This window comes from Balaenoptera acutorostrata, chromosome 19 (assembly GCF_949987535.1).
Source record: "Balaenoptera acutorostrata chromosome 19, mBalAcu1.1, whole genome shotgun sequence".
Lineage (NCBI taxonomy): Eukaryota > Metazoa > Chordata > Mammalia > Artiodactyla > Balaenopteridae > Balaenoptera > Balaenoptera acutorostrata.
This window is the reverse complement of record NC_080082.1, coordinates 59,222,992-59,250,947: the sequence shown is the minus strand read 5'-3', so window position 1 is coordinate 59,250,947 and position 27,956 is coordinate 59,222,992. Positions and strand designations below refer to the sequence as shown.

The 27,956-nt window shown below is 48.7% G+C and overlaps 1 protein-coding gene across 2 annotated transcripts; it reads right to left on the bottom strand.

The window, feature by feature from the left end:
* Positions 1–705: 705 nt before the first annotated feature.
* SNRNP70 (small nuclear ribonucleoprotein U1 subunit 70) lies at positions 706–16,647 on the bottom strand. Of its 2 annotated transcripts, none has more exons than XM_057534173.1 (10): positions 16,408–16,647; positions 15,494–15,650; positions 14,079–14,141; positions 13,911–13,965; positions 8,572–8,636; positions 8,365–8,427; positions 7,596–7,677; positions 4,283–4,384; positions 1,609–1,696; positions 706–1,500 (listed from the first exon to the last, which is right to left on the bottom strand). In XM_057534173.1, the coding sequence occupies exons 2-10, from the start codon at positions 15,638–15,640 to the stop codon at positions 873–875; spliced, it is 1,293 nt and encodes a 430-aa protein (XP_057390156.1). In that variant the 5' UTR covers positions 15,641–15,650; positions 16,408–16,647; the 3' UTR covers positions 706–872. The 2 variants fall into 2 exon arrangements, with proteins under 2 accessions (XP_057390156.1, XP_057390155.1); XM_057534172.1 differs by having other exon boundaries at positions 706–1,527; positions 16,408–16,645.
* Positions 16,648–27,956: the final 11,309 nt, after the last annotated feature.

The following is a 27,956-nucleotide window of genomic DNA, read 5'->3' as shown; positions in this document are numbered from 1 at the left end:
CTGTATGAGCTGTTTGTATATTTTGGAAATTAATCCCTTGTCGGTCACATCATTTGCAAATATTTTCTCCCATTCCATAGGTTGTCTTTTCATTTTGTTTCTTTCCTTTGCTGTGTAAAAGCTTTTAATTAGGTTCCAATTGTTTATTTTTGCTTTTGTTTCTATTACTCTAGGAGTCAGAACCAAAAAAATTTCAATGCGATTTATGGCGAAGTGTGTTCTGCCTATGTTTTCCTCTAGGAGTTTTTTAGTATCCGGTCTTACCTTTAGGTCTTTAAGCCATTGAGTTTATTTCTGTCTATGGTGTTAGAGAATGTTTTGTCTTTTATATGTTGCTCTCATGTTTCATTTCCTCACCCTTCTTCCTGCTCTCCAACTCAGACTAACAGCTTCCCTTTCACACAAAGCCGTAGCTTCCACTGAGTATTCTAATGCCTAAACCCCATCCCCGCACCAAGATAGGGGTATGAACAGACGCATGAGGGATGTGTGGGAGAGATGTAAAAAAGGAAAGAAAGATACAAAGGGATCAAGGACCCTTAGGGAGGGCTTCCTTATCCCATCTGAAACAGCTCTGGCGTACTGGGGCTAGCCCCAGCCTTAAGTCATAAAGCTGAAGTCAAAACCAACCAAAGTAGGGCTATCAAAAGGCAGAAGGTGACACTCTTCTAGGGAAGGAAGGGCAGTGAAAAAACCAAATGCCCATTATCAACAAGAAATTAACTTTATTTTTAAATCCAAGAGACCAGAACAAATAAGGAGACTCCTACCCTTGGCTGGCAAACTTAGGTGGTGACCAAGAAGGTTTGGGGAGAGGATGACAGCAACTGGGAGGGTAGGAACACGTCCAAGCCACCGGTGGGAGGCCCTCTTCACTCTGGCGCAGCCTCCATCAAATACCCGTTCTCTGGAGCCAGGTACCCGTCACCTCCCTCGGACTCCATGTACATGTCTCGGCCGTCGCTGCCCAGGCCCTCCAGCCCGTTGTCCTGGCCACCGCCACCCGCCCCACCTCGGGCCTCATCCCTGCCCCGTTCACCACCCCGCTCCCCCCGCTTGTGCTCCCGATCGCGCTCGCGATCGCGGTCCCGGCGCCGCTCCCGCTCGCTCCGGTGGCTCCGACGCCGCTCCCGATCCCGATCCCGGCCCTTCTCCTCCGGGCCGTCGGGGCCGTCAGGACCCAGCTCCCCGGGAGGCCCATCATCAGGGGGCGCGTCGCCGGCCTCGGAGGGCTCTGCCATGTCGCCGCCACCGCCGCCGCCTCGCAGCTCCTCCTTGCGTTCCCGCTCCCGCCGCGCCCGCTCACGGCTCCGGCTGCTTCGCCGCTTCCGATCCCGGTCCTTGTCCTTGCTCCGCTCCCTGGAGCGCCGCCGCTCCTCCTTGTCACGACTCCGCGAGCGCCGCCGCCGGTCCCGAGAGCGGGAGCGTCGTCGTTCTCGCTCCTTGTCTCGCTCGCGGCTCCGCTCCCTGCGCTCCCGCTCGCGGTCCCGGTCCCGGTCCCTGTGGGGAAGCGGGGAGGGGCCGGGCCTGGAGAAGGTGGGCAGAGGTTTGCGGCAGGGCTCCCCCGCTGACCGCCCCCGTCCCAGGACACCGGCTGCCCAATCTCACCTCTCATCGTAGCGGGAGGTGTCGTCCCGGCCGGAGTGCCGGATGTTGACGTCAGCGCCCCCTCTCCGGGTTCCGCCTAGGCCACCTCCTGGGGGCGGGGGCAGACCACAGCGGGTCAGTCCGGGCGGGGCCCACAGCAGGGCGAGCGAGGGGCGGCAAAGAGCGCGGCGAAGGCCACCAAGCACCTCTGCCGGCGCCTACGGGGCCAGGTGCTGTGAGGACCTTCTGCCGCACTTCTCTAACATGACACGCACGCTCTGCAGAGATCAGAGGACTTCCGCAGCGTGAGCTGGGAGCACCTGTTATCGACTCCAAAGCCCACCATCTTCACCACTACAGACGCCACACAGCCTCCTGGCAAATCCTCTCTTCCAGCCATCCTCACCCTCACCCGAAGGCACGGCAATGGCCTAGCAGAAAACGTGATCTGCTCCAAAGCCATCAATGGCTCCCCACAGCCTAAAGGCAACGTCAGGCAGATGGCTGGCTCCTTCCCGTCTCTAGAGCAAGGCACCCTGGCTCTTCATGTCCTAGGCATTTCCCAATCTCCTCATGGTCTCCATTTCCTTCCTGCCCCAGTTTTTGGGATCATTCACCTCTTTCCCTAGAATCTCATTTCCCTTGTCTAGTTAACTGCTACTTACCCTTCACACATTAACCCAAACAGTGCTTCCTCAGTAAGCCTGCCCTGACCTACCAGATGAAGCCGTTCTCCACGACTCACATGCATTTCCTTCTCAGAACTTCACGTGGAGTTTCCGATTTTACATGTACATGAGTGAGTTAACGGCTGCCTCTCCCACCAGCCTGTAACGCACCATCAAAGTCAGGACGATGTCTGGCTCTGCTCGCTGTAACTGTACGTGGTACAGCATCCAGGATATAAAATCGTATGTGCAGCAAGCAGTCAAATGACTGAACAACTATAAGGAGTAGCGGATGGTCTCCTTCTTCAGATGGGGAAACATTCTTAGATAAAGCCACCTGCCCGGGGTGACTCTGCAAGCAAGGGCAGAGCTGAGACGCAGGAAGCTGCCCTCTCACGCACGCTTCTGCCCCACACTGCCTGGAAGGAAGCTTCGGCGAGGTGGGCTGGGGTTCCATGTAAGGAATGACTTTCAGCAACGAGGGTGAAAAAGGAAAAGAGGCGGCCTGGGTATCAAAGACATTCAAATAGGGACAAGCAACCGACCAGGCTTCTGGAATATCACAGGTATAGGGCAGAAGAGACTAGTGTTCTCAATTTTCAGGTCACAACCCAGCAATGGATCACATCATTAAATGTGATTGGTTGCAACCAATATATTAAAAATAATAATAATAATAAAGCAACAGAATATAAAATACTAGTACATACTGCCTGTAGAAAAGATAATTACTGTTTCATAAAACTTCTGTTTGGGTTAAATGTATTTTTTTGCATGTAGCAATGCACTGGGTCAAGATGCACCAGGTATCAGCATCAGAAAGTCGGAAACAGCAGACTCTGAAGGACTCGCTCCAACCCAGAGAAACCAGAGTGAGATAAGAACCCGTATGTTAAGTTCAGAGACTCAGCAGACTTGAGTGTGTGGTCTACTCAGCAAAGGCAAGTCAAGCATCACAACAGCGGGCTGGGAGGCAGAAATAAGAGCAGAGGGTACTGGACCCACCTGGGGTGTCTGCACAGGGAAGATCATTTTCTCTGACAACTGTGTCACTCACCCTCATAGGAGTTGGTCCTCAATAGCCATGTTTGGATGGCAGGACCTCAGCCCCAGGTCCACGTCCAATGCTGAGCCACTTAGATACACCCGCCCCGTAACGTAGAGAGACTCATCCAGGACTGGGCTGTGGAATGCCACACTGGGCCAGTGCGGAGAGACACAGTAGAGACCAGTCCACACGAACAGCGAACAAGGCAGAAGTAAGCTGCAGAAATGCCAAAGGTGGCTCTTGACCGTTCAGGTTTGGCTACCAGGTCCTCTTGAGGCCCACAGGCATCGCCTGTCTCTGGGCTGCAAGACACTGGGATTCTGTATCAACAAGGCCCCTTTATGCTTTAGGAAGCTCAAATGTATTTCTGGTGCTTGCTACCAAACTGACCTTGACTGAGATGGCGACTTACAAATTAGAGACAGAGAGTGGGGGGGCTGAATGCAGGAGTCTCTGAGGGCAGAGGCTATCTATGTATGTCTTGCTCTTGACTAGAAGCCTGGTACACAGCTGGTGATCAAACTGGCGTTTGCTGAATCAATGAATTAATGAACAAATGAGCAGGAGCAAAGTGTAAGTGGATGAGAGAGTGACTTTCACAAGCCCGACCGTAGGCCACTTGCCAAGCTGGCTAACTGAGATGCTGAGCTCACTGAACTCTTGCCGTTATTCCCACTTTCCAGGATGAGGAAAATGAGGCAGGAAGAAGGGAAAATCCACCAGCCAGGAATTACGTAAGCTGGAATCCGACTCCAGACTGGCTTCTCAACGTCAGTACTCTTGCTCCTAACTAGTAACCCAGAGTAAGAAACTAGACCAGGAGAAAAGATGGTGACGAGAAAGGCTGAGCTAGACAGGGAGAGAGCATGTGAGCAGCTAGCAGAGGAAGAGAAGACAGAAAGCAGCAGAGGGTACAGAAAAGAGAGGTGAGAAAGCAGCCGGCAGGACCCCGAGCCCAGCCTGAGCAGGATGTGCTCACCTAGCCGCCGGGGCCTCCAGCCCTTCACGGTGCGGCCCCTCTCCACGTCCACGAGGACTCTCCTGCCATCAATCTTCTTGCCGTCTGCGTGCTTGTAAGCGGCTGCAACAGATGTGGGGAGGGGGAGGGGGAGGGGGGGAGGAGTCCCCAGAGGGTCCTCTAGTCAGGCTAAGGCCCAGCTCTGTGGCATCCCCACCCCCCAGCCGTGTCCCCATCCACACACTTACACACGCGCACACACAGACACACGCCCACCAGCCAGCCAGGCAACTGACAGCCAGACCAACCCTCCCCCAAACCAGGAGGGGCCTGCTCCGTCTCAGCACCTGCTTCCTTACCAACCCCCAATCGCTATTGGGGGCGAGACCACTCCCAGGCACCATCCTGACCCTCGCCACCCCCTGGGCTCCCAGGCCACTCCTACTCCCACTCGACAGAGCAGCCCCCTCCCGCCAAGGTGGCCAAAGTCGCTGCAAAGAAACTGGAGGTTAACTCAAGGCTGGACTCTGCTGTGGGGGAGGGTTCCTCCACAACCCCAGGCATGCACCCTAAAACATCATGCTGGGGGAGGAGGCCCGGCCGGGCCGCTCTGCACCCCAGTTCACACCGGTTTCCTTTTTCTGTGGTTTTTTTTGGGGGGAGGGTGAGCGTGGGGGGAACAGACATCAGAACAGAAAATGAACCAGAAGGGGGTGGGAGAAATCTTTAGGAGATGGCAGGGAGCAGAAGGGCGGGTTATGGTGCTCCCAGGGGCCTGGAGGGGCCCCCTACAGCAGGCGGGGGAGAGGGCAAGTGGAGGGAGGCACGGGAGATGTGCGGTGCTACTGAACATTCCTGCCTTACCTGAGATGACTGCCACCCAACCCCGGCCCCTGTCCCATCTCACTCCACACCCCCAGCTCAACGCACGCCGGGAGGCCAAGCCCAGCCTGAGCCTCTCGGGAAGGGTGAGGAGTAGAGGGGGAGATGCGGGGAGAGGCATGTCCTGCTCTCGGGCAGGGCACAGCAAAGCACAGGCCTGATCCCCGGCCTGTCTCACGTGGGGCTGTCGGGAAGGCCAAAAAAGTCTCTATTTCCCACCCCCAGCCCTGGCCTAGGGGGTTGTCCTCAACCAGCCACAATACCCGGCCCCGCCCCAGCCCTCTCCCCCCCAAATAACAACCAGAGGAAGAGAAAAAGGTGCCATTTACCGATGCCGGCCTTGCGGGTGTCCAAACCGAGCGGGATGGGGGGGGCTCGGCAACTCCTGGGGGCCTGGCGAGGAGGCGGGCTTCCCGGGGGGGGACACGGGACCGCTTACCTGGAGCCCCCAAGCTTACCTGAGCACGCGCACAGACCCCACACCCACCACCACGGGGTCAGCTAAAGCTACAGGGAAGGGATCTAGGGAGCCACGGAAGGGGAGAGGGACCACATCTCCTGCGCCACCTGGAGACAGGCAGAGGAAGTGGTGGACCCCAAAGAAACCTTACGGAGGCCTTGAAAGAGGGGGAGACAAGGGTTAACATCAAGTCTGGGAGCTGGAAAGCCGTGGGACTATCTAGTTTGATTTTAAAAAGAAGGCTAGGGAGGCCTTAGCAAACCTGTCCACCTTCACCTTTCCCCAATAAAGTCCATGCTGAACTAGGCACACGCCCACCCCCTCTCAGCACGTGGAATGACTTCTCCACCTCGAACTCCACACTCCCTCCCACCACCTGCTTCAGCCCAAAGGCTGGCACCCAAGGGGACAGCCTTGGGGGTCCAGGAGATGGAGTGCTGCCCATGATCTGAGGCGGAGGGGCCGCTTGGCCCCTGAACCCAGAGGAGGGTGGTAGGGAAAGGAAGTTAAGGACTGGGAACACCGTCAAGCAAAGGAACCCTGCTCTGGTTGTGTCCCAAACCCCAGAAGAGGCCCAACCCGGGAGTAACAGCAGAGAAAACATGTGACGTGTGTATTTCTAGGCTTCACTCTCTCTCCCTCTCTTAGGTCTCTAGACAGTGGAAGGGTCTTCAGGAAAATCTACACCACCTTCTGCTGTTTACGGCCTGTCACTCGAACCCTCCCGCACCCCAGTCCCCAATCCCATGCACTCTGGAGAGCAGCTGGGCCGCTGGGCTCCACGGCCTCTCGGGAGGCCTCAACCATGATAAGGCAACAGGAAGGGGGCAGAGCACCCCAAATCTAGCAAGCAAAACGATTCTCCAGGGCCACCACAGTGACAGCCCCGCGCAGGCGCAGGGGCAGGGAGCGGAGGGCTGAAGGGTTCCATATGGAGCCCTGGTCCCCGTGCACCCCGTCTTCAGTATTCCCGCCACCTTGCCACTGACGTCATGAGGCCAGGTAAGTCAGGGGGCTGGGTCGAGCCCAGCTGGAGAGGCCGGCTGCCTTTCCCGTCGGGGTTCATCTTTCCCCTCCTGGGATCAGCAGGATTACTGGAGAGCAGATGGATGGGGGGCAGATGGGACCAAGGGCACCCAAACGAGGAAAGGGCTCTGGGTGCGGGGAGGCTGAGGGGGCGGCTGGGGATGGGAAGAGGGGTGCCTCGCTGCTCCTGAGCTGCCTGGCTAAGCTGGGCTGGTGTGCGGTGCTGAATGATCTTACCCATGATACAAACCCTTATACCAACCATACACTGAGGTGTTGTAAGGGGAGCGTAAGCATCAGCTGCAAGCCAGCTGCGTGGTGGCTGCAGTGACAATAAGAACAGTCAATTAATACGGCGGCCCCTGGACACGCCGCAGCCCTGCCCGCCCCCACCCACCCATCCCTGCCCACGTGGATGCCGCCGCGGCCTCAAAGGGGGCTCTGGAGACGTGGGGGCAGGCGCTGAACACGCCAACCGGCCCACTGCCCGCTGAGGAGCAGGGCGGGGGCCGGGGTGGGGAGGCGGAGGGTCAGGTGGCCCAGCCCCAGCTCAGCTGGGGGAAGAGAGGGCAGGTTCAAAGGCCAGTCCTCATTCTAACCTGGCCGCCCCCAACTCCGGGGGGAGGGGGGGACGGGGAGAGGCTCCCCGAAACTCCGACCCCTCCCCCCACCTCCCGCTAGCCCCAGCCGCCGCCCGGCTCCCTCCTTGCCCCTGAGGTTCAACGTGTGACACTTACCTCCCCGGGTTCACACACACACACACGTTGTGGGGGATTTTGGTTTTTGTTTTTAAAAAAACACGTATATAAAAAAAAAAAAGATATATCAGAAACAGAGGGAGGAGGAGAGAGACATTGCTAATGTCAGGTTTGGCAGGGAGGGGGGTGGGGACAGACGACGGGAAGGGGCTGGGGCAGCAGAGAAGAGAGAGGGTCAGAGGGCAGGGTGCAGGCGGGAGGTACTCACAATGCATGTCTCGCTCGTGTTCATACTCGATGAAGGCATAGCCCCGGGGCTTTCCTGACCGCTTACTGTAGACCATGTGTATCTGGGGGGCAGAGGTCAGCTCTGACACAGGGAAATCCCACCCTGTCAATCACACAGCCCGTATGCCAGGCCCTGGGCTGGGTGATGCCAGTGACAGACACCTCAGACCCTCTCTCCATCCCTTCAAGGACCCAGAGTGACTGCTGCTCTTATGGCCCTGGGCTTCGCAGTTTATGTGCACGATGACCTCAAGCCCTTGCTACAGCCCAGAGCATTTAAGTGACTTTTAAATTAAATGAAGAAATGTCAGTTAAACATGAAGCCTTGCTCTAAAACAAGAATCAACATACATTTTCTATAAAGGTATAGAGAAGACAGCAGATATTTCCAGCTCTGAGAGCCATACAGTCTCTTTCGCAACTGCCCCGACCGACTCTGCCTTATGGCAATAGCAGCCGCAAACAACAGTAAACAAATGGGCCTGGCTGGATACCAACAAAACTTTATTTACAAAAACCAACTTTGTAGTTTGCCGACCTGTGCTCTAAATCAGCAGCAAGTAGTCACTACCTCTTTGCTGTCCTTCTGCTGTCCCAAGTCTACCGCATGGAAGTGCAGTCAGGATAGAAACCCAGGCCATGGACTCCGAAGCCAGAAACGAGGCAATGCATCCTCAGGGCTGGGAGCCAGCCTCCTCCCTCCCTCCACACACATCCAACTCAAACTCCCCGTGCCCCAGTCCACTCACTCTTTTGATGGGTCCGTACACCTCAAACTCTCTCCGGAGCTTGGATTCTGTCGTGTCATAGTTCTACAAGGAGACAGAAATGAAGTTAAGTGGGAGAAGCCCTCAGAACATCCCCGGGACCTAGTCTACTGCCCACACCCAAGCTCTCAGCAGTCCAGGGTTCCAAGACTCCTCTGGGGCTCCAGGGATTGGGAGCTGGGGACTCACCACTCTAGCCACAAAGAGAGTCTTGAAGGCATCACCCTGAGCATTGGGATCATTGTGAGGGTCCCCTGTGCAGGAAAAAGAGAATTTCTAAGTAGAAGGTGCCAACAGTATCGTAGAGCGAGACAGAAACAGACCGACGGGCAGAGACCCAGAACTTTTGGTCACCTGGCCACCTTGGGCATGCCCCTCCGAGCCCTGGTTTCCCCGAAGCACAGCAGCCTTCATCTAAGTGGCTGATTTAGGCTGACGAAGGGAGGGCGTAAGACTGACTTCAAGCTGACAGGACGGGGGCCAGCCGAACTGCCATTTCAGACGTATGTATCCTGAGGCCCAGGTCCCTCGCAGGTGTAACTAAGCCCAAAGGGGCATCTCTGGAGAAGCAGCCTGATCCCTCCAGGCGCTGAGCTTCCTCTCTCACCTGCACGGCCACAGTGCCACCCACAGGCAGGGCCTGCAACTGCAGCCCCAGGGGAAACCTGAGATCAGGCAACCCTAAGACTGGGAGTGGAAGCCTAGCAGAGGCCAAGCCCTGCTTTCTGCCCTATGCCCTGTGGCCTCAGGGAGGAACCCACGGCTGGCGCTGGAGCCCACAAGAGGCGGGTCAGATTCTTACTCCCAGCCTTACTACCGCCAGACCACTGAGGAATAATCATCTCCACGGACAGAAACCAGACTCTTATTACAAAACCAACTCCATAGGTGATTCTGATGGGTCAGGCCTGGGAAGAAAGAAGTCTTTTTCACCAAGTATGGTGGCCCCAGCACACACAATGGCTCTTGACTCCTGCCAGGGCCCCAAAGGCACCCTGCCCATTGCCAGTGGAGGCGGTTCTTCTACAATACAGTGCTACTTTCTGAAGAACTTGCCATATTCTATGAGAATGTGAGAAAAAGAATAACATTAATAATTTATTGAACACATAATTAGGCTCAGACACTGCTGGAGGCTGAGACTTATTTACCATCATTTTGCAAATGGAAATACAACCAACCCCTGAGGCATGGAAGAGGAAAAGTGTCAGACAGCAGAGAGGCCAAGCTCAGCTTTACATCCCAGCCTGACCTCACAGCCCAGGCCCCAGGCTGAACCCCCGCGTGTTAGCTTCTCAGAGAAGCCAGAGAATTAAAGGTCATAGATCTGTTTCCCATGAGAGAGGATGGCTGCAGACATAAACTAAGTTCAGGACGACTTTAGGGAATTTCTTGGAAAACAGAAGACTGAACCCAAATTTAAGGGAATGACTACCTGGAAACTGATGGTAGCCTTTGAAAACAACTCCATCTTTGTGCCTGCCCCTCACTTCCTCACCAAACCGCATCCCTTTGGGTTGTAATTTTCTGTGCCCAAATGTCTCAATCTGCATCCATTCACCCAACAGATATTAAGCACTTTGTGCCTGAAACTCCCATAGGTGCTGGGGATTCAACAAAGACAAAAAATATGCCTGCCTTCTTGGAGCTCATCTGTTACTGGAGGGAGGCTGAAGATAAACAAGGTAAATAAGGCAACCATCTAGTTCTATCCGGTAATAGCAGAGAGATGGAGAGAAGAATTTTAATGGGAAGGTCAGGAAAGGCCTCACTGAGATAACATTTGATCTGAAGTTGTATTTAACAGGAAATAAACCTCACACCACCAGGCAGCAGGTGGTCTAACAGGTACAGCAGGAGCAGTAAAGTGGGACCCCGATCACTGCCTGGCAGAGTGGACGGAGGCCAGACAGCAGAGCGCTGAGCTTCCTGATGGGCAGCCCGGAGGTGCCCGGCAGACAAAAGGGGAAACCACCCCAGGCACACCACACGAGCCTCTATAGTTTTTGCTTAACCAAGAGGCTCAGAAGTGTGACCACAGGTAAAAGCTCGTGCAGCTGAGCCAACAGGACGCACGTATCTGAGCTACAAGAGGGTGACAATGAACTGAAGTTGAAGAGGAGCTCACCAGTCACCATGCACACACCCTCACTCCACTCCGCTCCGCTGGCAACTCTGCCCTTGGGAAATCCTTGGTTAAAGGGATTATGTAGGTAGTAGCCCAGAGCAGGGGCTCAAAGGACTGGACTGGGGAGCTGAGGAAACTCATTAGGCTTTTAGATGGCGAAGAAAGTATCTCAGAACTCTTGCTCTTGCTAAACATACCCGGCCTCCACAAACCTCCATCTTCTGTCTTAAAAGCGGGAGCAATAACCCCTGCTGCACTTGGAAGCTGTTAAGTCAAAATCATGACATATTCAATACATCAAGTGTTCAGCAAGGAGCAAGGTCCCCTCGAATGGTAGCTGTTAACTGTGACAAGGCACAGCAAGTTTCTGTACTTGGGGATGGAGGCTCTCAGGGGCAGAGAAACCCTACTATACTTGACCCATCCTTTTCTTTTCCTTTTCTTTCACAGGGAAGTTCAAACACTTAAGGAAACAGAGAACAGTGTAACGAACCCCTCTGAACCAGCTTCAACTATCACCACATGGCTACACTTGTTACATCTCTAACCCCACCAGGATTTTAAGTCAAACCCCAGATATACCACTGTAGTTGCTAATAAAGACTAAAAAAAAAAAAAAAAGTAACAACAGTACTGCTATTACGACTTAAAAAGTTAACATTAATTCCTTAACTTCACTAAGACCCAGTGTTCAAATGTCCTTGACTGTTTCAAAACTAGATTTTTACAGCTGGCTCATTTAAATCAGGATCCAAACAAGCTCCACACTTACCATTTGGCTGAGGCACCTTTTGACTGTTTAATCCATTTGGTTCACTCCCTGCCCCCTGCCCCCCTTTTAACATTTGTTAAAGAAACTGGATCACATGTTTGTCCTATACAATTTCCCACATTCTAAATTTGATTGACTGCATCCTCAGTATTGTTTAACACGCCAGGATCCCATTTTTAAAGTGTGGAAAACAATTTCCAACAGGAGAAGTGACTTATCCAAGGCCACACAGCTGTAAGTGGCAGAGGTGGGGTTAAAACTCAGGTGGGTCAGAGATGAATGGATAAAGAAGATGTGGCACATATATACAATAGAATATTACTCAGCCATAAAAAGGAACAAAATTGAGTTATTTGTAATGAGGTGGATGGACCTAGAGCCTGTCATACAAAGTGAAGTAAGTCAGAAAGAGAAAAACAAACAGCGTATGCTAACGCACATATATGGAATCTAAAAAAAACCAGTACTGATGAACCTAGTGGCAGGGCAGGAATAAAGATGCAGACGTAGAGAACGGACTTGAAGACACGGGCCGGGGGGGCGGGGAAGGGGCAGCTGGAACAAAGTGAGAGAGTAGCATTGACATATATACGCTACCAAATGTAAAATAGGTAGCTAGTGGGAAGCTGCTGCATAGCACAGGGAGATCAGCTCGATGCTCTGTGACTACCTAGAGGGGTGGGACAGGGAGGATGGGAGGGAGGCTCAAGAGGGAGAGGATATGGGGATATATGTATACTTATAATTGATTCACTTTGTTCTACAACAGAAACTAACACAACATTGTAAAGCAATTATACTCCAATAAGATTAAAACAAACAACTCATGTGGGACAGACTACAAGGTCTGTGCCCCAGCAGCAGAGCTGAAAGGTTTCCCAAGTTACCTGCTGCCAACAGTTCTGTGAGCCAGGTCCTACAGGAGCTGGGGCCACAATGGTGAGCAAATTCCATCCAAACCCTGCCTTCCTGGAGCAACTATGAACCAATGTAAGATAGATATTCACCAATGAATCCTTCCTGCAGACTGAAGTGACCAACCTGCAGCAGGACTCAGGGCTTTCAATGTACATGGGGACTCGGACCAGAGCAAGCAAGTCACGAAAGGCTTCCTTGAGGAGAGACGCTGACAGAGACACGAAGGGCAGCTCCATATAAACCAAATATCATGTGAGACCAAGGGAACAGCCCAGGCAAAGACCCAGTGACAGGAGACCATCTGGGAAGGAAGAGGCATGAGAAGAGGCCAGTGTTGGCTGGAGCAGGAGGGGAGGGGAGCATGGGTAGAATGCATCCTCAGTGGGCAGGGAAGGGACTCTGGTCTTTTTGCTGAAAGCAAAAGGAGGCTGTGTGGGAATTCCCTGGCGGTCCAGTGGTTAGGACTCTGCGCTTTCACTGCCGAGGGCCTGGGTTCAATCCCTGGTTAGGGAACTAGGATTCTGCAGGCCGTGCGGCGCGCCCTCCCCCGCCAAAAGGGTGTTAGCAGAGAAAGGTACAATCAGAGTTGTATTTTAAAAAGCCCCACAGAGGGAACTTCCCTGGCAGTCCAGTGGTTAAGACTTTGCACTTCCAATGCAGAGGGTGAGAGTTCGATCCCTGGTCAGGGAACTAAGATCCCACAGGCTGTGCAGCACAGATTAAAAAAAAAAAAAAAAAAAAAGCCCTCCAGAACCTGGCGGGGACAGAGATGCAGGTAAACCCCGTTAGACATTAGACTGCGTGTCCAGGCTAGAGGGGCCCTGGGTGGTGGACACAGAGAGAAGGCTCAGATTTGTGACAGGGATACGTTTTGGTGACAAGCTGGGGAAATAGCAAGGAAAAGTTGTTAAAAGCAAACTGGGTGGCCATGACTGAGGTCATGATTTGCAAAGCTGGATGACCATGTTCCAGCAAAGGAAACATCCAAAGACCAGGTTGTTGGGGAGAGGAAATCCTGATTGTGGTTTGGACACTGAGTTTGAGATGCCCTTGAGGCATCCAAGAAAAGACAGGAAGGCAGTGAGAGTCAGGGCTCAGACAGCTCTCATTTAGATGCCCAGCTTGCAGTTGTGAGGCACTTGCATAAGCTCCCTGAGGAATGGGCCACTCCAGGGAATAGGTTCTGAGTGAAGTGATTCACCATAGACGCACAAGTATAGGAGGAAAACCCAAGCCCTAACTAAAAAGGCCTCGCCCTAACAAGAAAGGGCCATTGGAGGTTGATATGCGACCCTCTTGTGAAGTCTGGTCAATGGCTACAAGGTCCCTATCCCAAACTCTAATTCCTCCTGTACCTGGAAGAGATGAAACATCCGCAGTCCAAGGATCAGGGAGCTAAGGTGGAGCCAGAACTGCCTCACTAGCCGGGACCTCACTGCCTCGCCCTGTGAGACCTGGCTGGGCTGTGGGAGCCCCTCCAAGTCCAGGCCCCTACAGGAGGCAGCCCAAGGTACCGGGCTCCTTTCCTGCTCACCCTTACTCCACACTCCCCTGCTTAAATGCCTAAACCAAGTACAGTGCGTGGCAAATGGTGGGGTTAAAAGAGTGAACTGACAACCCGTTTTCCCAAATTAAAGTCTTGGGGTGGACTGGCGGAGAGAAACACAGGAGTGCTTGAACGAGAGATGAAACGAGGAAGGAGAGACTTACACATTTTTAGCTCTGTCTCGACTTCCTGCTGTCGCCGCTCAATCTTTTCCCGTCTCTGTCAGGAGAAAGGTAGACAACTGAATACAGACAGAAGTGCCCTGATGTCAGGGAACATCCTGAAGAAAGAGGCAAAAAAGGATGTGGGGCCAGAAGGCAGACACTACATACCTTCCTCTCCATGCGCTCCTCCCGAGTTTCTGCTCGAGTTGGAGGAGGGGCATCTCGAGGGTCCTGGGAACAATAAGAGGTGACAGGGTGGGAGGGACAGGGGACAACAGCATGAGACACCCAGCCAGGAAATAATAAATATCTTGGCCACGCTCCCCTGCGTGTTTACACACACGCGCACACAAACAAACATGGACAGTTCCCAGGCGCAGATCAAAGCACGGTCCATGGACCAATGCTATCTGTGAACTGTTACTGGTCTGCGACAAGAGAAGTAGAGAAACCAGGAATTGGTATTCAGAAACTTCTACAGCAATCTGACAGAGGAGTTTTATGCCCGTTGAACTTAATAAAAAAATTTTGATTTTTTACTTTGTAGTCTTTCTCTAAAAATACTAGAAAAATGAAAGAAACTCTCTTGTATTTATCAAGAACATCAACCTGCAACATATTTGTCCTCTGTCATAAACAGGAATCGGGACCAGGCCTGAAGCAAAAGGAGCTGACAGCGCAGTGCTCAGACGTAAACAACTGGACACCTTCTGAGGACCAGAGCAGTTCCTGAAGGCCTCAGCAAGCTCTCATCAAATAGTAACTGGCACATAACCCATGTCTGCCACTGGCCTGTAGCGATTAAATTAGTGTAACTGGCGAACAACATTTTCCAAGTACCAGTTCAATGAGGGTGGCAAATCCCACTAAAGAGCCAATCTTCTGTCATCTCGCTACTAACTTCTGCTCTGCAACTTCCTCCATCTCCCCTTTCCCACTCGATGCCAGAACTTTCTTCTTCTGACTTCTGGCAGCATTTCTCAGGTATTCTCTGATACACCTTAAGAGGTGGAAGTTGTTATCTCAATTTCACAAATGAAAAAACTAAGGCCCAAGAGCCCAAGTCATTTATTCAAGTTTATCCTGAAATTCTCAAGCCCACGGTCTTAAGCAGCCCATCACCTGGTGCTAACCCTTTACAAATATCACCCTGTTAGTGACAAAAATGGTAAATATAATAATAAATATTGACATTTGCTGACTGCTTAGTATCAAGCCCCGTGACATAAAACTTCCAGTTATTTCTCCGTCAATATTACAGCAAAGATACTAATATCCCCTTGCTGTAGATGAAGCGATCAAAGCACTACGAGGATGCACCACTTGCCCAAGGTCACACAGCTGATAAATGGTGTGCCAAGGTCTACCTAACTCGAGAGCTTGAATCCTCAACTGGTAGTTACGGAACTTCCACAAAAACCAACAAGGGATGCATTATCAACCCCAAGCAAGACTGGGAAACTGAGCATAAAAGTCACCTGCCTAAATCACCCAGCTGGAAAATTGGCCAGGGACTGGACTCCCCAGTCCAGCCCCACGGCCTCCAGAACCCAACCCAGTCCAAGTCTGCTCAGTGAACTCACCTCAAACTCTCGGATGTATGGCGCAATGCCACAGTAAGGTTGATTGTGGTGTTTTTCATGTGGCAGTTTCTCCAGGGGTGGCAGGTACGGGATGGGGTCACGGGGAGCAAAGAGAGCCAGAAGGTTGGGTGGCAGGAACTGGGTCATCTTGCCAAGTCTAAGAGCAGAAGCAGGACCACATTATATGAGGGTGGGCTGGGAGAGATGAGGCCCCTATAACCTCTTGACTTCCAAGGAAAGAGAGAAATAGGGGCAAAATCTCAGTATCAGAACAAGTTCTGTAGGGGCACAGAGTGCTCCTAAGCCACAGGGGAAAGGAATAAATCTGAATGAGAAAGCCGGTTTTGGAGGGAAGGCTGTGAGAAGGTGGGGCAAAGCCGGTAAGGGAAACAAAGACTGAAAAAGGGTTTCTGAGTAGTTAAGTCTCAAAGTCCTGAGCAAGGAACTGCGGGGCTGAGGGTCCCTGGGGGCATGTGGGGGCATCAAGGATCCTGAGAAAGGAGGTCCAAGGCAGTGGCGGCTGGTGGTCCCATTCCTTGGATAACAGGTTATGGGGCGAGGGTCGCAGAAAGTCTCCGATCAAGGAAGGGGATCAAAAGTAGCAAACCTCAAGCCTGGGAGTTGTGGGTAACAGATCTGGGCCCCACAGGCGAAATGAATTATGGGTAAGGGTCGGTGGAGGCGAGGAAAAAAGGCAACACACCGCAAGGGCCTGTGGGTAAGTGGCCGCTGAGGAGAAGGGGGACTATGGGAAGAGGGCCTAAGTGACCAGAGAACTCTGGATAAGGGGTGCAAAAAGGTGCTGTGGCAGTGGCGCGGGAAGGGGACCCAACCGCGGGGAAGGGACTGGGGCACACCGCAGGGGCTTGTGGGTAGCGGCCCCACACCCGGTAAGGCCACTAAGTCGCATTCACCCGCCGCGCGGCGCCCTCCTCGGCCTAGCGACGGTCCGGGGGCTCGCGGCGGCTGCGGCGGCCCCTCAGCAGCAGATAATCCTGCTCTGGTTTCGACTCTGGCGGCGTCCGCGTCCCTCAGTCTCTGTCGCTCGCCTACCGCGCGTACCAGGCCGCTGCTCACGAGCCCGCGCGGCTTCGGCTCGCGACAGGGCAAGGGGTGGAACCAGCATCAAATCCCTCCGCCGTTTGCACTGCGCACGCGCTGCGCGAGTCCATCACAACTCACACACGGGGAGCCTGGGGCCGCCGTGGGCACTGCGCACGCGCAAGACCACTACCCCGCCTTCCGGTACCTTAAACGCCTTTGCCGCGGCATGCTGGTGGTCACAGTGCGCACGCGCGCTTCGCCCCAAGCCGTCTTCTTCCCCCTCGCGCTCTGGGATCCAACCGCCTCTGTCCGCGAGACTCCTCTCTATGCTCCACCCCTTTCCCTAACACACTTCCCGGATCTTGCGCGCATGCGTGTATCGTTATGTAGGGCGCTTTACCCTTCCGCCGTTTGGCAAAGAATCCCTCTGTGAACGGTGTGATTGCCTAACCTATTAAATCAGTAAACTATTCATCGAGCGCTCAATGTGTGCTCGGCCTTGTTTGGACTCTGGGATATAGCACGTGACTAAAGCAAAGTCTTTTCCTTTTTGGAGCTTGCATTGTACTGAGGGAGACAATAAAGGCATTTTAAAAAATAAATTTAATTTCATATAGTGGCCAGCACAATAAAGAAAAATAGGGGAGAGTAGGGTGTTGGCAGTGAAAGAGGAGCTATGTTAGAAAGGATAATGGAAGGCTCTTCTGAAGAGGTGACATTTGAACAAAGGCCCGATGGAAAGGAGATCGGGGCGGGATTAGGAGATCGGGGCGGGATAAACAGCAAGTGCAAAGGCCCTGACTTAGGAATGATGGCAGGAATCCCAGGTTGTTGGCCAAGAGAGCAGAGAACTGGTGGCCATGTTATTTAGGGCCCTGTAGACCTGTAAGAAGTAAATATTTTAAGTTTTTTTGATAGATGCAATTGGCTGTTTAATAATACAGAAATTATTACAACATTTAAATGACTAATATGTTAAAAATATTTTGACATATTTGCTTTATGTATGTATATGGGAACTCTGAACTATTTTTTTTTTGGAGCTTTTCCATAATTCTAGAATTATTTCAAAATAAAAAGTCTAAAGAAAATAAAGCTAAACCTGCCTTAATAATGTTTTTTTTTCTGTACCACTGGAAAGTAAATTGCTGCGGCACTGCACCTCTAAATACTTCACCATGCATCTCCTAAGAAAAAGGCATTCTTCTACATAACCACAGAACTAGTTTCACCTCTTAGAAAGTTTATCCAGTCCCTATTCAGATTTTCCCAATTGACCCACTAGTATTTTGTTTTAATCTGAACCAGGAGCCAATCAAGTTTCATGCAATGTATTTGCTTGTCATGTCTCTTTATTCTCTTTTAATATAGAATACAGACACACACACACGTGCACACCCACACACACTTTTTTTCCCATATTTTGTTGGTTTTTCCCCAGAGTTCAGACCAGTTTCCAGTAGAATGTCCCACATTCTGGATTTGTCTGATTGTTTCCTCATGGTGTTTAGTGTGTTCCACAACCTCTGTTTTGCCTATAAAATGGAAATTGAGTCTGAGGTTTGAATAGACTAACGTTGAGCATTTTTGGCAATAATGTTTCCCTGGTGATACTGCGGACTTCATATTGCATCACCTCTGGAGGTGCAATAATGTCAGAGAGCCCCACTATTATGATGCTGAGTTTGACCACCTGATCAAGGGGCTAACTGATAGATCTCTCCTTGTAAAAGTACATTTTCTCCTTGGTAATCTAAGCAGAGAGACTTTGCCACTGTTCCCCAACCACCTCATCTCTCACATGGTTGTAGCAGCCATTGCTGATCTTTGACTGAATAAAGTGTTACATGGGGGAGAGGGCAGATTTTTTTTGAAAAGAAATAGGAAGTCACTAAAGGGTTTTGATCAGGAGATGGAGAGAACATAATTTGCATTCTTAAAAGATCACGTCAATGGCTGTGGACAGAAAAATTGAAGGGAAGAGGCTGAAGAGGAACAGGCAGATGTTTAGGAGGCTACAATTCCCAGGGAAGAGATGATGGCTTGGACTAAGATGGTAGTGTTACCAAACTCAGGTTCAGCTACTTGCTGCTGGAAAGTCAATACTCCAGTGACAAGTGTTGGTAGGAAAGGAAAGGTTGCTTTATTCAGGAGGCCAACAACCTGAGGAGAAGGTGGACTCATGTCCCAAAGAACCAACTCACCACTGCCTATCAGGGCACAAGAGATTTTATTTTATTCTATTTTATTTTATTTTATTATTTTATTTTATTTTATTTATTTTAGCTGCACCGCATGGCATGCAGGATCTTAGTTTCCTGACCAGGGATCGAACCCATGCCCCCTGCAGTGGAAGAGCAGAGCCTTAACCACTGGACCACAAGGGTAGTCCCACAAGAGCTTTTTTTTTAAAAATTAATTTATTTATTTTTGGCTGCGTTGGGTCTTCATTGCTGTGTACGGGCTTTCTTTAATTGTGGAGAGTGGGGGCTACTCTTCGTTGCGGTGTGCAGGCTTCTCATTGTGGTGGCTTCTCTTGTTGCGGAGCATGGGCTCTAGGCGCGCGGGCTCAGTAGTTGTGGCGCATGGACTTAGTTGCTCTGCGGCATGTGGGATCTTCCTGGACCAGAGCTCGAACACGTGTCCCCTGCATTGGAAGGCAGATTCTTAACCACTGTGCCACCAGGGAAGCCCCACAAGAGCTTTTAAAGGGGAGTTTCAGGGATGTATAGGCAGAGGGAGGGGGTTACATGCAGAACACCACAGTCAGCTTTGACAATTATCTTGAAATTGGTCATGCAGTGGTCTGATCAGCATCATCTTGATTGTTTTAAGTACAGTTAATCTTCAGTTCCAGAGTCAGTTTGTTCCCATTTCTTTGAGGCCAGTTCTCGGAACTGTGGAAGATGAAGCAGCTTATGTCATGGCTACAGTCTGGTTATCATGTAGTTAACTTCTTCCACCTGGTGGGGGTTTTGGTATCTGCAAAACATCTCAAAGGAGATGACTCAGAATATTATCAAGAGCCCTTGAGGAGGAACTAAAGGTCCTTAACTTTGTTTAATGACTAAGCAATTATTATTTTGTCCTGTTTGACTGCTTTTCTTTGCTTCTGCAATGTTTTTCATTTTTCTGATGAAATTTATTCTTTGGCTAAAGTTTTTTACAGACAGGAGGCAGGCGGAGGACATGGAGAGGGGGTCTGTTCTGGGAAGACCCCATAGGGTCCTGCCCCGTTACAGTAACAGTGAGGTGGAAAGGAGTGGTAAGATTCAGGATCTATTGTGAAGGTAGATCTCACTCAGTTACTATAAAAGTGGAATTAGAGTGTATGGGAAAGAGGGACGTTAAAAATAATTCCTAGAGGAAATTAAGGAGACAGCTAAATGCAATGTGGGATCCTGGATTAGATTCTAAACCGGAAAAAGAACATTAGTGGAAAATTGTTGAGATTCAAATGAGGTCTGTACCATTGGTTAATGGTATTATACCCTTGTTAATTTCCTGACAAATAATTGTACTATGGTTATGTAAGTTGACATTGGTGAAAACTGGGTGAAGGATATATGGGAACTCTGTACTATTCTTTGCACCTTTTCTGTAAGTCTGAAATGATTTTAAAATTACAAGTTTAAAGAAAAAATTTTAATGAAGCTAATCTTCCCTTAATAATAATAAGGGGTTAGATTTTCATACTAAGCGAAGTAAGCCAGACAGAGAAAGACAAATATCATATGATATCACTTATATGTGGAATCTAAAAAAAATGATACAAATGAACCTATTTACAAAACAGGAATAGACCCACTGGTATAGAAAACAAATGTACAGTTACCGAAGGGGAAAGGGGGGAGGGTTAAATTAGGAGTTGGGATTAACATATACACACTACTATATATAAAATAGATAACCAGCAAGGACCTACTGTATAGCATAGGGAAGTATACTCAATATTTTGTAATAACCTGTAAGGAAAAAGAATCTGAAAAAGAATCTCTCTATATATGTATACATGTATAACTGAATCACTTTGCTGTACACTGAAACTAACACAAGATTGTAAGTCAACTACACCTAAATAAAAAATAATAATAATCCTCACTCCTAGATTTGTAGACTAAGCAACTGGGTAATTGGTGGTGCCACTGATTTACAGAGGGAAGACGTGGGGAAGAGTGGGATTGTTGAGGAGGGCTTCTGGGTTTGGACACGTCAAAGATGTCTGTTTGACACTCAAGTGGAGCTGTGGAGTTGAAAGTTGGAAGATATGGCAATCATGGAAGAGTTTGGGCCTGGAAACCTAGATTTGGGAGTCATTGGAATAGACATAGTATTTGAAGCCATGTGACTGAATGAACTCAGTTAGGAGAGGAGAGAAGATGGAGAAGGGAAGACATCTGAGGACCAAGTCCCAAGGCCCTCCATCAGAATTCAGATAAAGCAAGAAGACCCAGCAAAGGAGACTGAGTAGGAGTGATCACAAATGTAGGAGAAAAGCCAGGAGAGTTGGGTGTCCAGGAAGCCAAGAAGGAAAGTGCTTCAAGAAGGAGGCAGTGTTGGGCTTCCCTGGTGGTGCAGTGGTTAAGAATCCGCCTGCCAATGCAGGGGACACGGGTTCAATCCTTGGTCCTGGAAGATCCCACATGCTGCGGAGCAACTAAGCCCGTGAGCCACAGATACTGAGCCTGTGCGCTAGGGCCCGTGAGCCACAACTACTGAGCCCGCGTGCTGCAACTACTGAAGCACACACGCCTAGAGCCAGTGCTCCGCAACAAGAGAAGCCACAGCAATAAGAAGCCCACGCACTGCAACGAAGACCCAACGCAGCCAAAAAAAATCATTAAATAAAAAAAAAAAGTAAAAGAAAGAAGGAGGCAGTGTCAAGATATGGAAGCAATCTATGTGTCCATCAACAGATGAATGGATAAAGAAGACGTGGTGTATATATGCAACAGAATACTACTCAGCCATAAAAAGGAATAAAATTTTGCCGTTTGCTGCAACCTGGATGGACTTGGAGGACATTATGCTAAGTGAAATAAGTCAGAGAAAGACAAATATTGTATGATATCACTTATATGTGGAGTCTGAAAAATACAACAAACTAGCGAATATAATAAAAAAGAAGCAGATTCACAGATATAGAGAACAAACTAGTGGCTACCAGTGGGGAGAGGGAAGGGGGCAGGAGCATGCTAGGGGTAGGGGGGAAAAAGGGGTTATTATGGGACTATATGAAATCACTTGTGTGAAACTTTTGAAAATTGTAAAGCACTATAGAATTTAAAGAATCTTTCATTCAATAAAAAAAAGAAAGAAGGAGGAGGATGGACCTAGAGATTATCAATACTAAGTGAAGCAAGTCAGACAGAGAAAGACAAATATATGATACCACTCATATGTGGAATCGAATTTTTTAAAAATTATACAAATGAACTTACTTACAAAACAGAAACAGACTCACAGATTTCGAAAACAAATTTATGGTTACCAAAGGGGAAACATGGAGGGGAGGGATAAATTAGGAGCTTGGGATTAACATACACACACTACTATATATAAAATAGATAACCAACAAGGACCTACTGTATAGCACAGGGAACTCTACTCAATATTCTGTAATAGACTATATGGGGAAAGAATCTGAAAAAGAATGAATATATGTGTATGTATAACTGAATCACTAAGCTGTATACCTGAAACTAACACATTGTAAATCAACTATACTCCAATAAAAATTTTTAAAAAAAGAACACAGGAAAAAAAAAGGAGGAAGAAGAGGCAGTGTTCAGAGTGTCTAATGCTGCTGAGAAATGCAGAAACATAAGGACTGAGGTTTGGCTACCATAGATGACCTTGACTAAACAATGGGAGATGAAGAAGAGACCTCAGGTAGGGAAAAATCTTTAGAGAAGTTTTGCTACAAAGGGAGCAAAGAGAGGTGATAATAGCAGGAGAGGGAAGTGGAGTCAAGGAAAGTTGGGTTTTGGGTTTTGGGGTTTTTTTGGCCATGCCACACAGCTTGTGGGATCTTGGTTCCCTGACCAGGGATCGAACCCATGCCCCCTGCATTGGAAGCGCGGAGTCCTAACCACTGGACCTCCAGGGAATTCCTTTTTTTTTTCTTTAGGATAGAAAAGATGTTAAGATAGAAGGTCTTATAGCAGAATTGTCTGCTGATGGCAAAAAAAAAAAAAAAATTAAGCATATACTTATCGTATAACCCAGCAAGCTCACTCTTAGCTACTTATTCAGGAGACCTGAAAACTTACGTTCACAAAAAAACATGTACATGATTTTTATAGCAGCTTTCTCCATAATTGCCAAAAACTAAATGAAACTCAAACGTCCTTCATATAGGGAATGGATAAACACATGGGCACACATGCCTTGGAATAGTACTGAATGTTAAGTAGGAAAAAGAGTCGACTCTACTTCAATAAAAAATAAAACGTAGGGACTTCCCTGGTGGCACAGTGGTTAAGAATCCGCCTGCCAGTGCAGGGGACACAGGTTCAAGCCCTGGTCCGGGAAGATTCCACATGCTGCGGAGCAACCAAGCCCGTGCGCCACAACTACTGAGCCTGCACACCTAGAGCCAGCGAGCCACAACTACTGAGCCTGCACACCTAGAGCCCGTGCTCTGCAACAAGAGAAGCCACCGCAATGAGAAGCCTGCGCACCACAACGAAGAGTAGACCCCGCTCTCCACAACTAGAGAAAGCCCGCGCGCAGCAACGAAGACCCAACGCAGCCAAAAAATTAATTAATTAATTAATTTTTAAAAAACCGTAAAGGATAGAGCTACTGATACACACAACAGGAATGAATCTTCCATGCATTATGCTAAGTGCAAGAAGCCATATTGAAAAGGCTACATACCCTATGATTTCATTTACACTTGACCCTTGAACAACACGGGTTTGAACTGCGCAGGTCCACTTATACGTGGATTTTTTTCAGTAGTCAATACTGCAGCACTAAACGATCCGGTTGGTTGAATTCCTGGATGCGGAACCGTGGATATGGAAGAACCACAGTACTCAGATTTTTCAATTGCATGGACTGTCAACACCCCTATCCGACCTGGAGCATTGCTCAAGGGTCAACTATATTTGACATTTTGGAAAAGGCAAAACTACAAGAGCAGAGGGAGAGAAAACAGAGCAGTTGTTTCCAAGAGCTGGAAGTGGGGGAGGCAGCTGACTGCAAAGGGAAGGAGGGAACTTGGGGGGAGGGATGGAAGGTTCTATATCTTTACTATAGTGGCAGTTACGTAACTATCCGTTTGCCAAAATTCACAGAAGTGTACACTATAAAGGGTCACTTTTATTGTATGAGAATTAAATCTCAATAAACTCGACCAAACAAAAAAACTGGCTTCCCCAAATTAATTCATTAATGACAAAGGGAAAAAAATAATAACTTTATAATGAAGAAACCCAGCAGACACTAGCCTAACCAAGTGATCAAAATTAGTGTCACCGGTGACAAGATATAGCAACATCATGTGCCCCCAATATGATGTGATGAGAAGGGAACTTCAACTGTGTGGCATCCTCCCTCCCCGCAAAAAACTATAATCTCAATCTTATCAAGACAAGACACCAGATAAATGCAAATTGAGGGACAGTCTGCAAAGTAACTGACCAGTATTCTTCAAAAGTGTTGAGGTCATTAAAGACAAGGAAAAAGTAAGAAATGTTTGCAGAATTGCAGGAGACTAAGGGGACATGACAGCTAAATGCAACGTGGTACCCTGGGTTGGATCCTATAAGAGAGAAAGGAAATTAGTGGGGAAATGGAGGCAATTGGAACGTTATTTAGTCAACAGCATTGTACCAGTGTCAATTTCTCCGTTTTAACAAATGAACCTTGGCAATGTAAGACGCTAACATTAGGGGAAACTGGGTGAAAGATATCACGAATTCTCTGTGCTATCTTTGCCACACTTTTGTAAGTCTGAAAATATTTCAAAATTAAAAGTAAAGCAAACAAAAAAGATCGTATTATAACACAAGAATGACAACATGATACCGAGGAATAGGAGAAACTGACATTGAAATGGACATAACACGTCTGTGTTAGTTTCCTGTTGGCTGTTGTAAAAAATTAGGACAGACTTAGTGGCTTAAAACAATACACATTTATTACCCTACAGTTCTGGAGGTTGGAATTCTAATATGGGTCCACAGGGCTGTGTTCCTTCTGGAGGCTCTAGGACAGATGTCATTTCCTTGTTTGCTTTCTCCAGCTTCTACAGGCCACCTATATTCCCTGGCTCATGGCCCTTCCCTCCATCTTCACGGTCAGCAAAGTAGCATCTCTCTCCTCTCTGACCTCTACTTTTTTTTTTTTCATTTTTCATTTTTCATTTTTTCTTTTTTTGTTTTTTCATTTTTAATTATTATTATTTTTTGTCTTTTATCTTCTTTTCCCCGTGACACCATGCACAGCATGCAGGATCTTAGTTCCCTGACCAGGGATCAGACTCGTGCCCCCTGTAGTGGAAGCGTGGAGTCTTAATCACCTGGCCACCAGGGAAGTCCCCATTTTTAAGTATTTTCTATTTTATTTTAATTTCTTACCTGTACGTCTAGCCTCACATCATCTAGGAATCTGACCTTCCTACCTCCTTCTTGTAAAGACCCTTGTGATTACCTTGGTGCCACCGAGGTCATCTGGGATAATCTCCCCAACTCAAGAGCCTTAATTTAATCACACCCACAAAGTTCCTTTTGCCATATAATATTGGGTTGGCCAAAAGGTTCATTCGTTTTTTTCCGTAAGATGGCTCTAGTAGCACTTAGTTGTCTTTAACTTCATTTGAAACAATTTTGTTAGATTGTATGTGACAGCTGTCATATCAGCGTGCATTTAAAAAAAGACGTATCAAAACTGGTGAATTTTTGTATAGCCATTTTAATATCGAAGATGGAAGAAAAAAAGCAACATTTTCGACATTTTATGCTTTATTATTTCAAGAAAGGTAAAAACGCAACTGAAACGCAAAAAAAAGATTTGTGCAGTGTATGGAGAAGGTGCTGTGACTGACTGAACATGTCAAAAGTGGTTTGTTAAGTTTTGTCCAGGAGATTTCTCGCTGGACGATGCTCCACGGTCTGTTAGACCAGATGAAGTTGATAGCAATCAAATCGAGAAATTAATTGAGAACAATCAACATTATACCACGCAGGGCTTCCCTGGTGGCACAGTGGTTAAGAATCCACCTGCCAATGCAGGGGACACGGGTTTGAGCCCTGGTTCAGGAAGATCCCACATGCTGCGGAGCACCTAAGCCCGTGCGCCACAACTACTGAAGCCCGTTTGCCTAGAGCCCCTGCTCTGCAACAAGAGAAGCCACCGCAGTGAAAAGCCCACGCACCGCAACGAAGAGTAGCTCCCACTCGCCACAACTAGAGAAAGCCCGTGCTCAGCAACGAAGACCCAATGGAGCCAAAACAAACAAACAAATAAATAAATAAAATTTAAAAAATAAAACAAAACAAAACATTATACCACGCGGGAGATAGCTGACACTCAAAATATCCAAATCAAGCATTGAAAATCATTTGCACCAGCTTGGTTATGTTCATCCCTTTGATGTTTGGGTTCCACATAAGTTAAGCGAAAAAAACTTTCTTGACTGTATTTCTGCATGTGATTCTCTACTTAAACGTAATGAAAACGTTCCGTTTTTAAAACAAATTGTGACGGGCAATGAAAAGTGAATACTGTACAATCATGGGGAACGGAAGAGATCATGGAGCAAGTGAAATGAACCACCGCCAACCACACCAGGGGCTGGTTTTCATCCAAAGAAGGTGATGTTGTGTATATGGTGGGATTGGAAGGGAGTCCTCTATTATGACCTCCTTCTGGAAAACCAAATGATTAATTCCAACAAGTACTGCTCCCAATTAGACCAAATGAAAGCAGCAGCACTAGATGAAAAGTGTCCAGAATTAGTCAACAGAAAACGCATAATCGTCCATCAGGATAACGCAAGACTGAATGTTTCTTTGATGACCAGGCAAAAACTGTTACAGCTTGGCTGGGAAGTTCTGATTCATCCACCATATTCATATTCACCAGTCATTGCACCTTCGGATTTCCATTTATTTCGGTCTTTACAAAATTCTCTTAATGGAAAAAATTTCAGTTCCCTGGAAGACTGTAAAAGGCACCTGGAACAGTTCTTTGCTCAAAAAGGTTAAAAATTTTGGGAATATGGAATTATGAAGTTGCCTGAAAAATGGCAGAAGGTCGTGGAACAAAAAGCTGAATACGTTGTTCAATGAAGTTCTTGGTGAAAATCAAAAATGTGTCTTTAAAAACCAAAGGCACTTTTTGGCTAACCCAACATATTCAAAGGTTCTGGGAATTAGGACATGGACATCTTCTGGGGGTGGGGGGGGGACATCATTCTGCCTCACATATTAATGATACAAGAGAATTAGGAGTGATGACAGGAGCTGAGTCTGCAGGTGGGACAGAGAGATGGGACCCAGGACACAAGGCAAGATGTTGGTCTTGGATCAGGAGGGACAGATGAAAAGCAGAGCATCTGGGCAGCTGATAGAATGGGCTGTGGGAAGATGAAGTGTCTGGTAGCCTCTATGCTTTCAGAAGAATGAGGAGAGAGGGAATCAGCTGACTGAAGGAGGAGAATGAAGATTCCTCCAGGAGGCGATTCCTCCTGGTGAGGAGGACCAGGGTGAGCTGGGGATTTGAGGAGAATGAAGATGGGGAATCGCCATCTTGTGTGTGTGGCGGGTGCTGAGTGTACGTTGATGAAGGACACAGAGCAGGGTCACAGGAGGGCTGGGATTTGGGGTCCAGCCCCCCTCAGAGCCCCCTGGGAAGGCACAGAGTGAGTGAGAGGATTTACTAGGGATAGGGTTTCACCCCAACAGTGCCCTGGAGGGGATCATAGGCAAAGAAGGGAAAGACATCCGAAGGAGAGTGACTTTATGGGGGACCGTGGAACGGTGGAAGCAGGGGGAAGAGGGAAGGGAGGACAAGACGGGGGTAGTCAAAGATAATGAGAATCTAATGGGGTCCGTGCATTGTACATGCTGGTGGGCTTGAAAGTTGGCTTTATTTTTATTTATTTATTTTTTTGCTGCACACCCCACAGCTTGCAGAATCTCAGTTCCCCGACCAGGGATTGATCCCCAGGCCATGGCAGTGAAAGCCAAGAATCCTAACCACTAAGCCACCAGGGAACTCCCTTGAAAGTTTTTTTTTTTAATTTGGTTGGTGGGAAAAGGGAGCGCATGGACCGAGAATGGGGTGATAAAAATAGAGTTTGCCTACTGTGTAGCACAGGGAACTATATTCAGGATCCTGTGCTGAACCATAACGGAAAAGAAGAGGAAAAAGTATATTTATGTATAACTGAATCACTGTGCCGTGC

Bases quoted from the DNA above. Each gene is read 5' to 3' on its own strand.
- SNRNP70 (XM_057534172.1), bottom strand. From the start codon at position 15,640: ATGACCCAGTTCCTGCCACCCAACCTTCTGGCTCTCTTTGCTCCCCGT. The intron at 14,142-15,493 runs GTGAGTTCACTG...TATTGTTCCCAG, and splicing joins CATACATCCGAGAGTTTGAG to GACCCTCGAGATGCCCCTCC. The intron at 8,637-13,910 runs GTAAGTCTCTCC...TTTCCTGCACAG, and splicing joins CGAGACAGAGCTAAAAATGT to GGGACCCTCACAATGATCCC.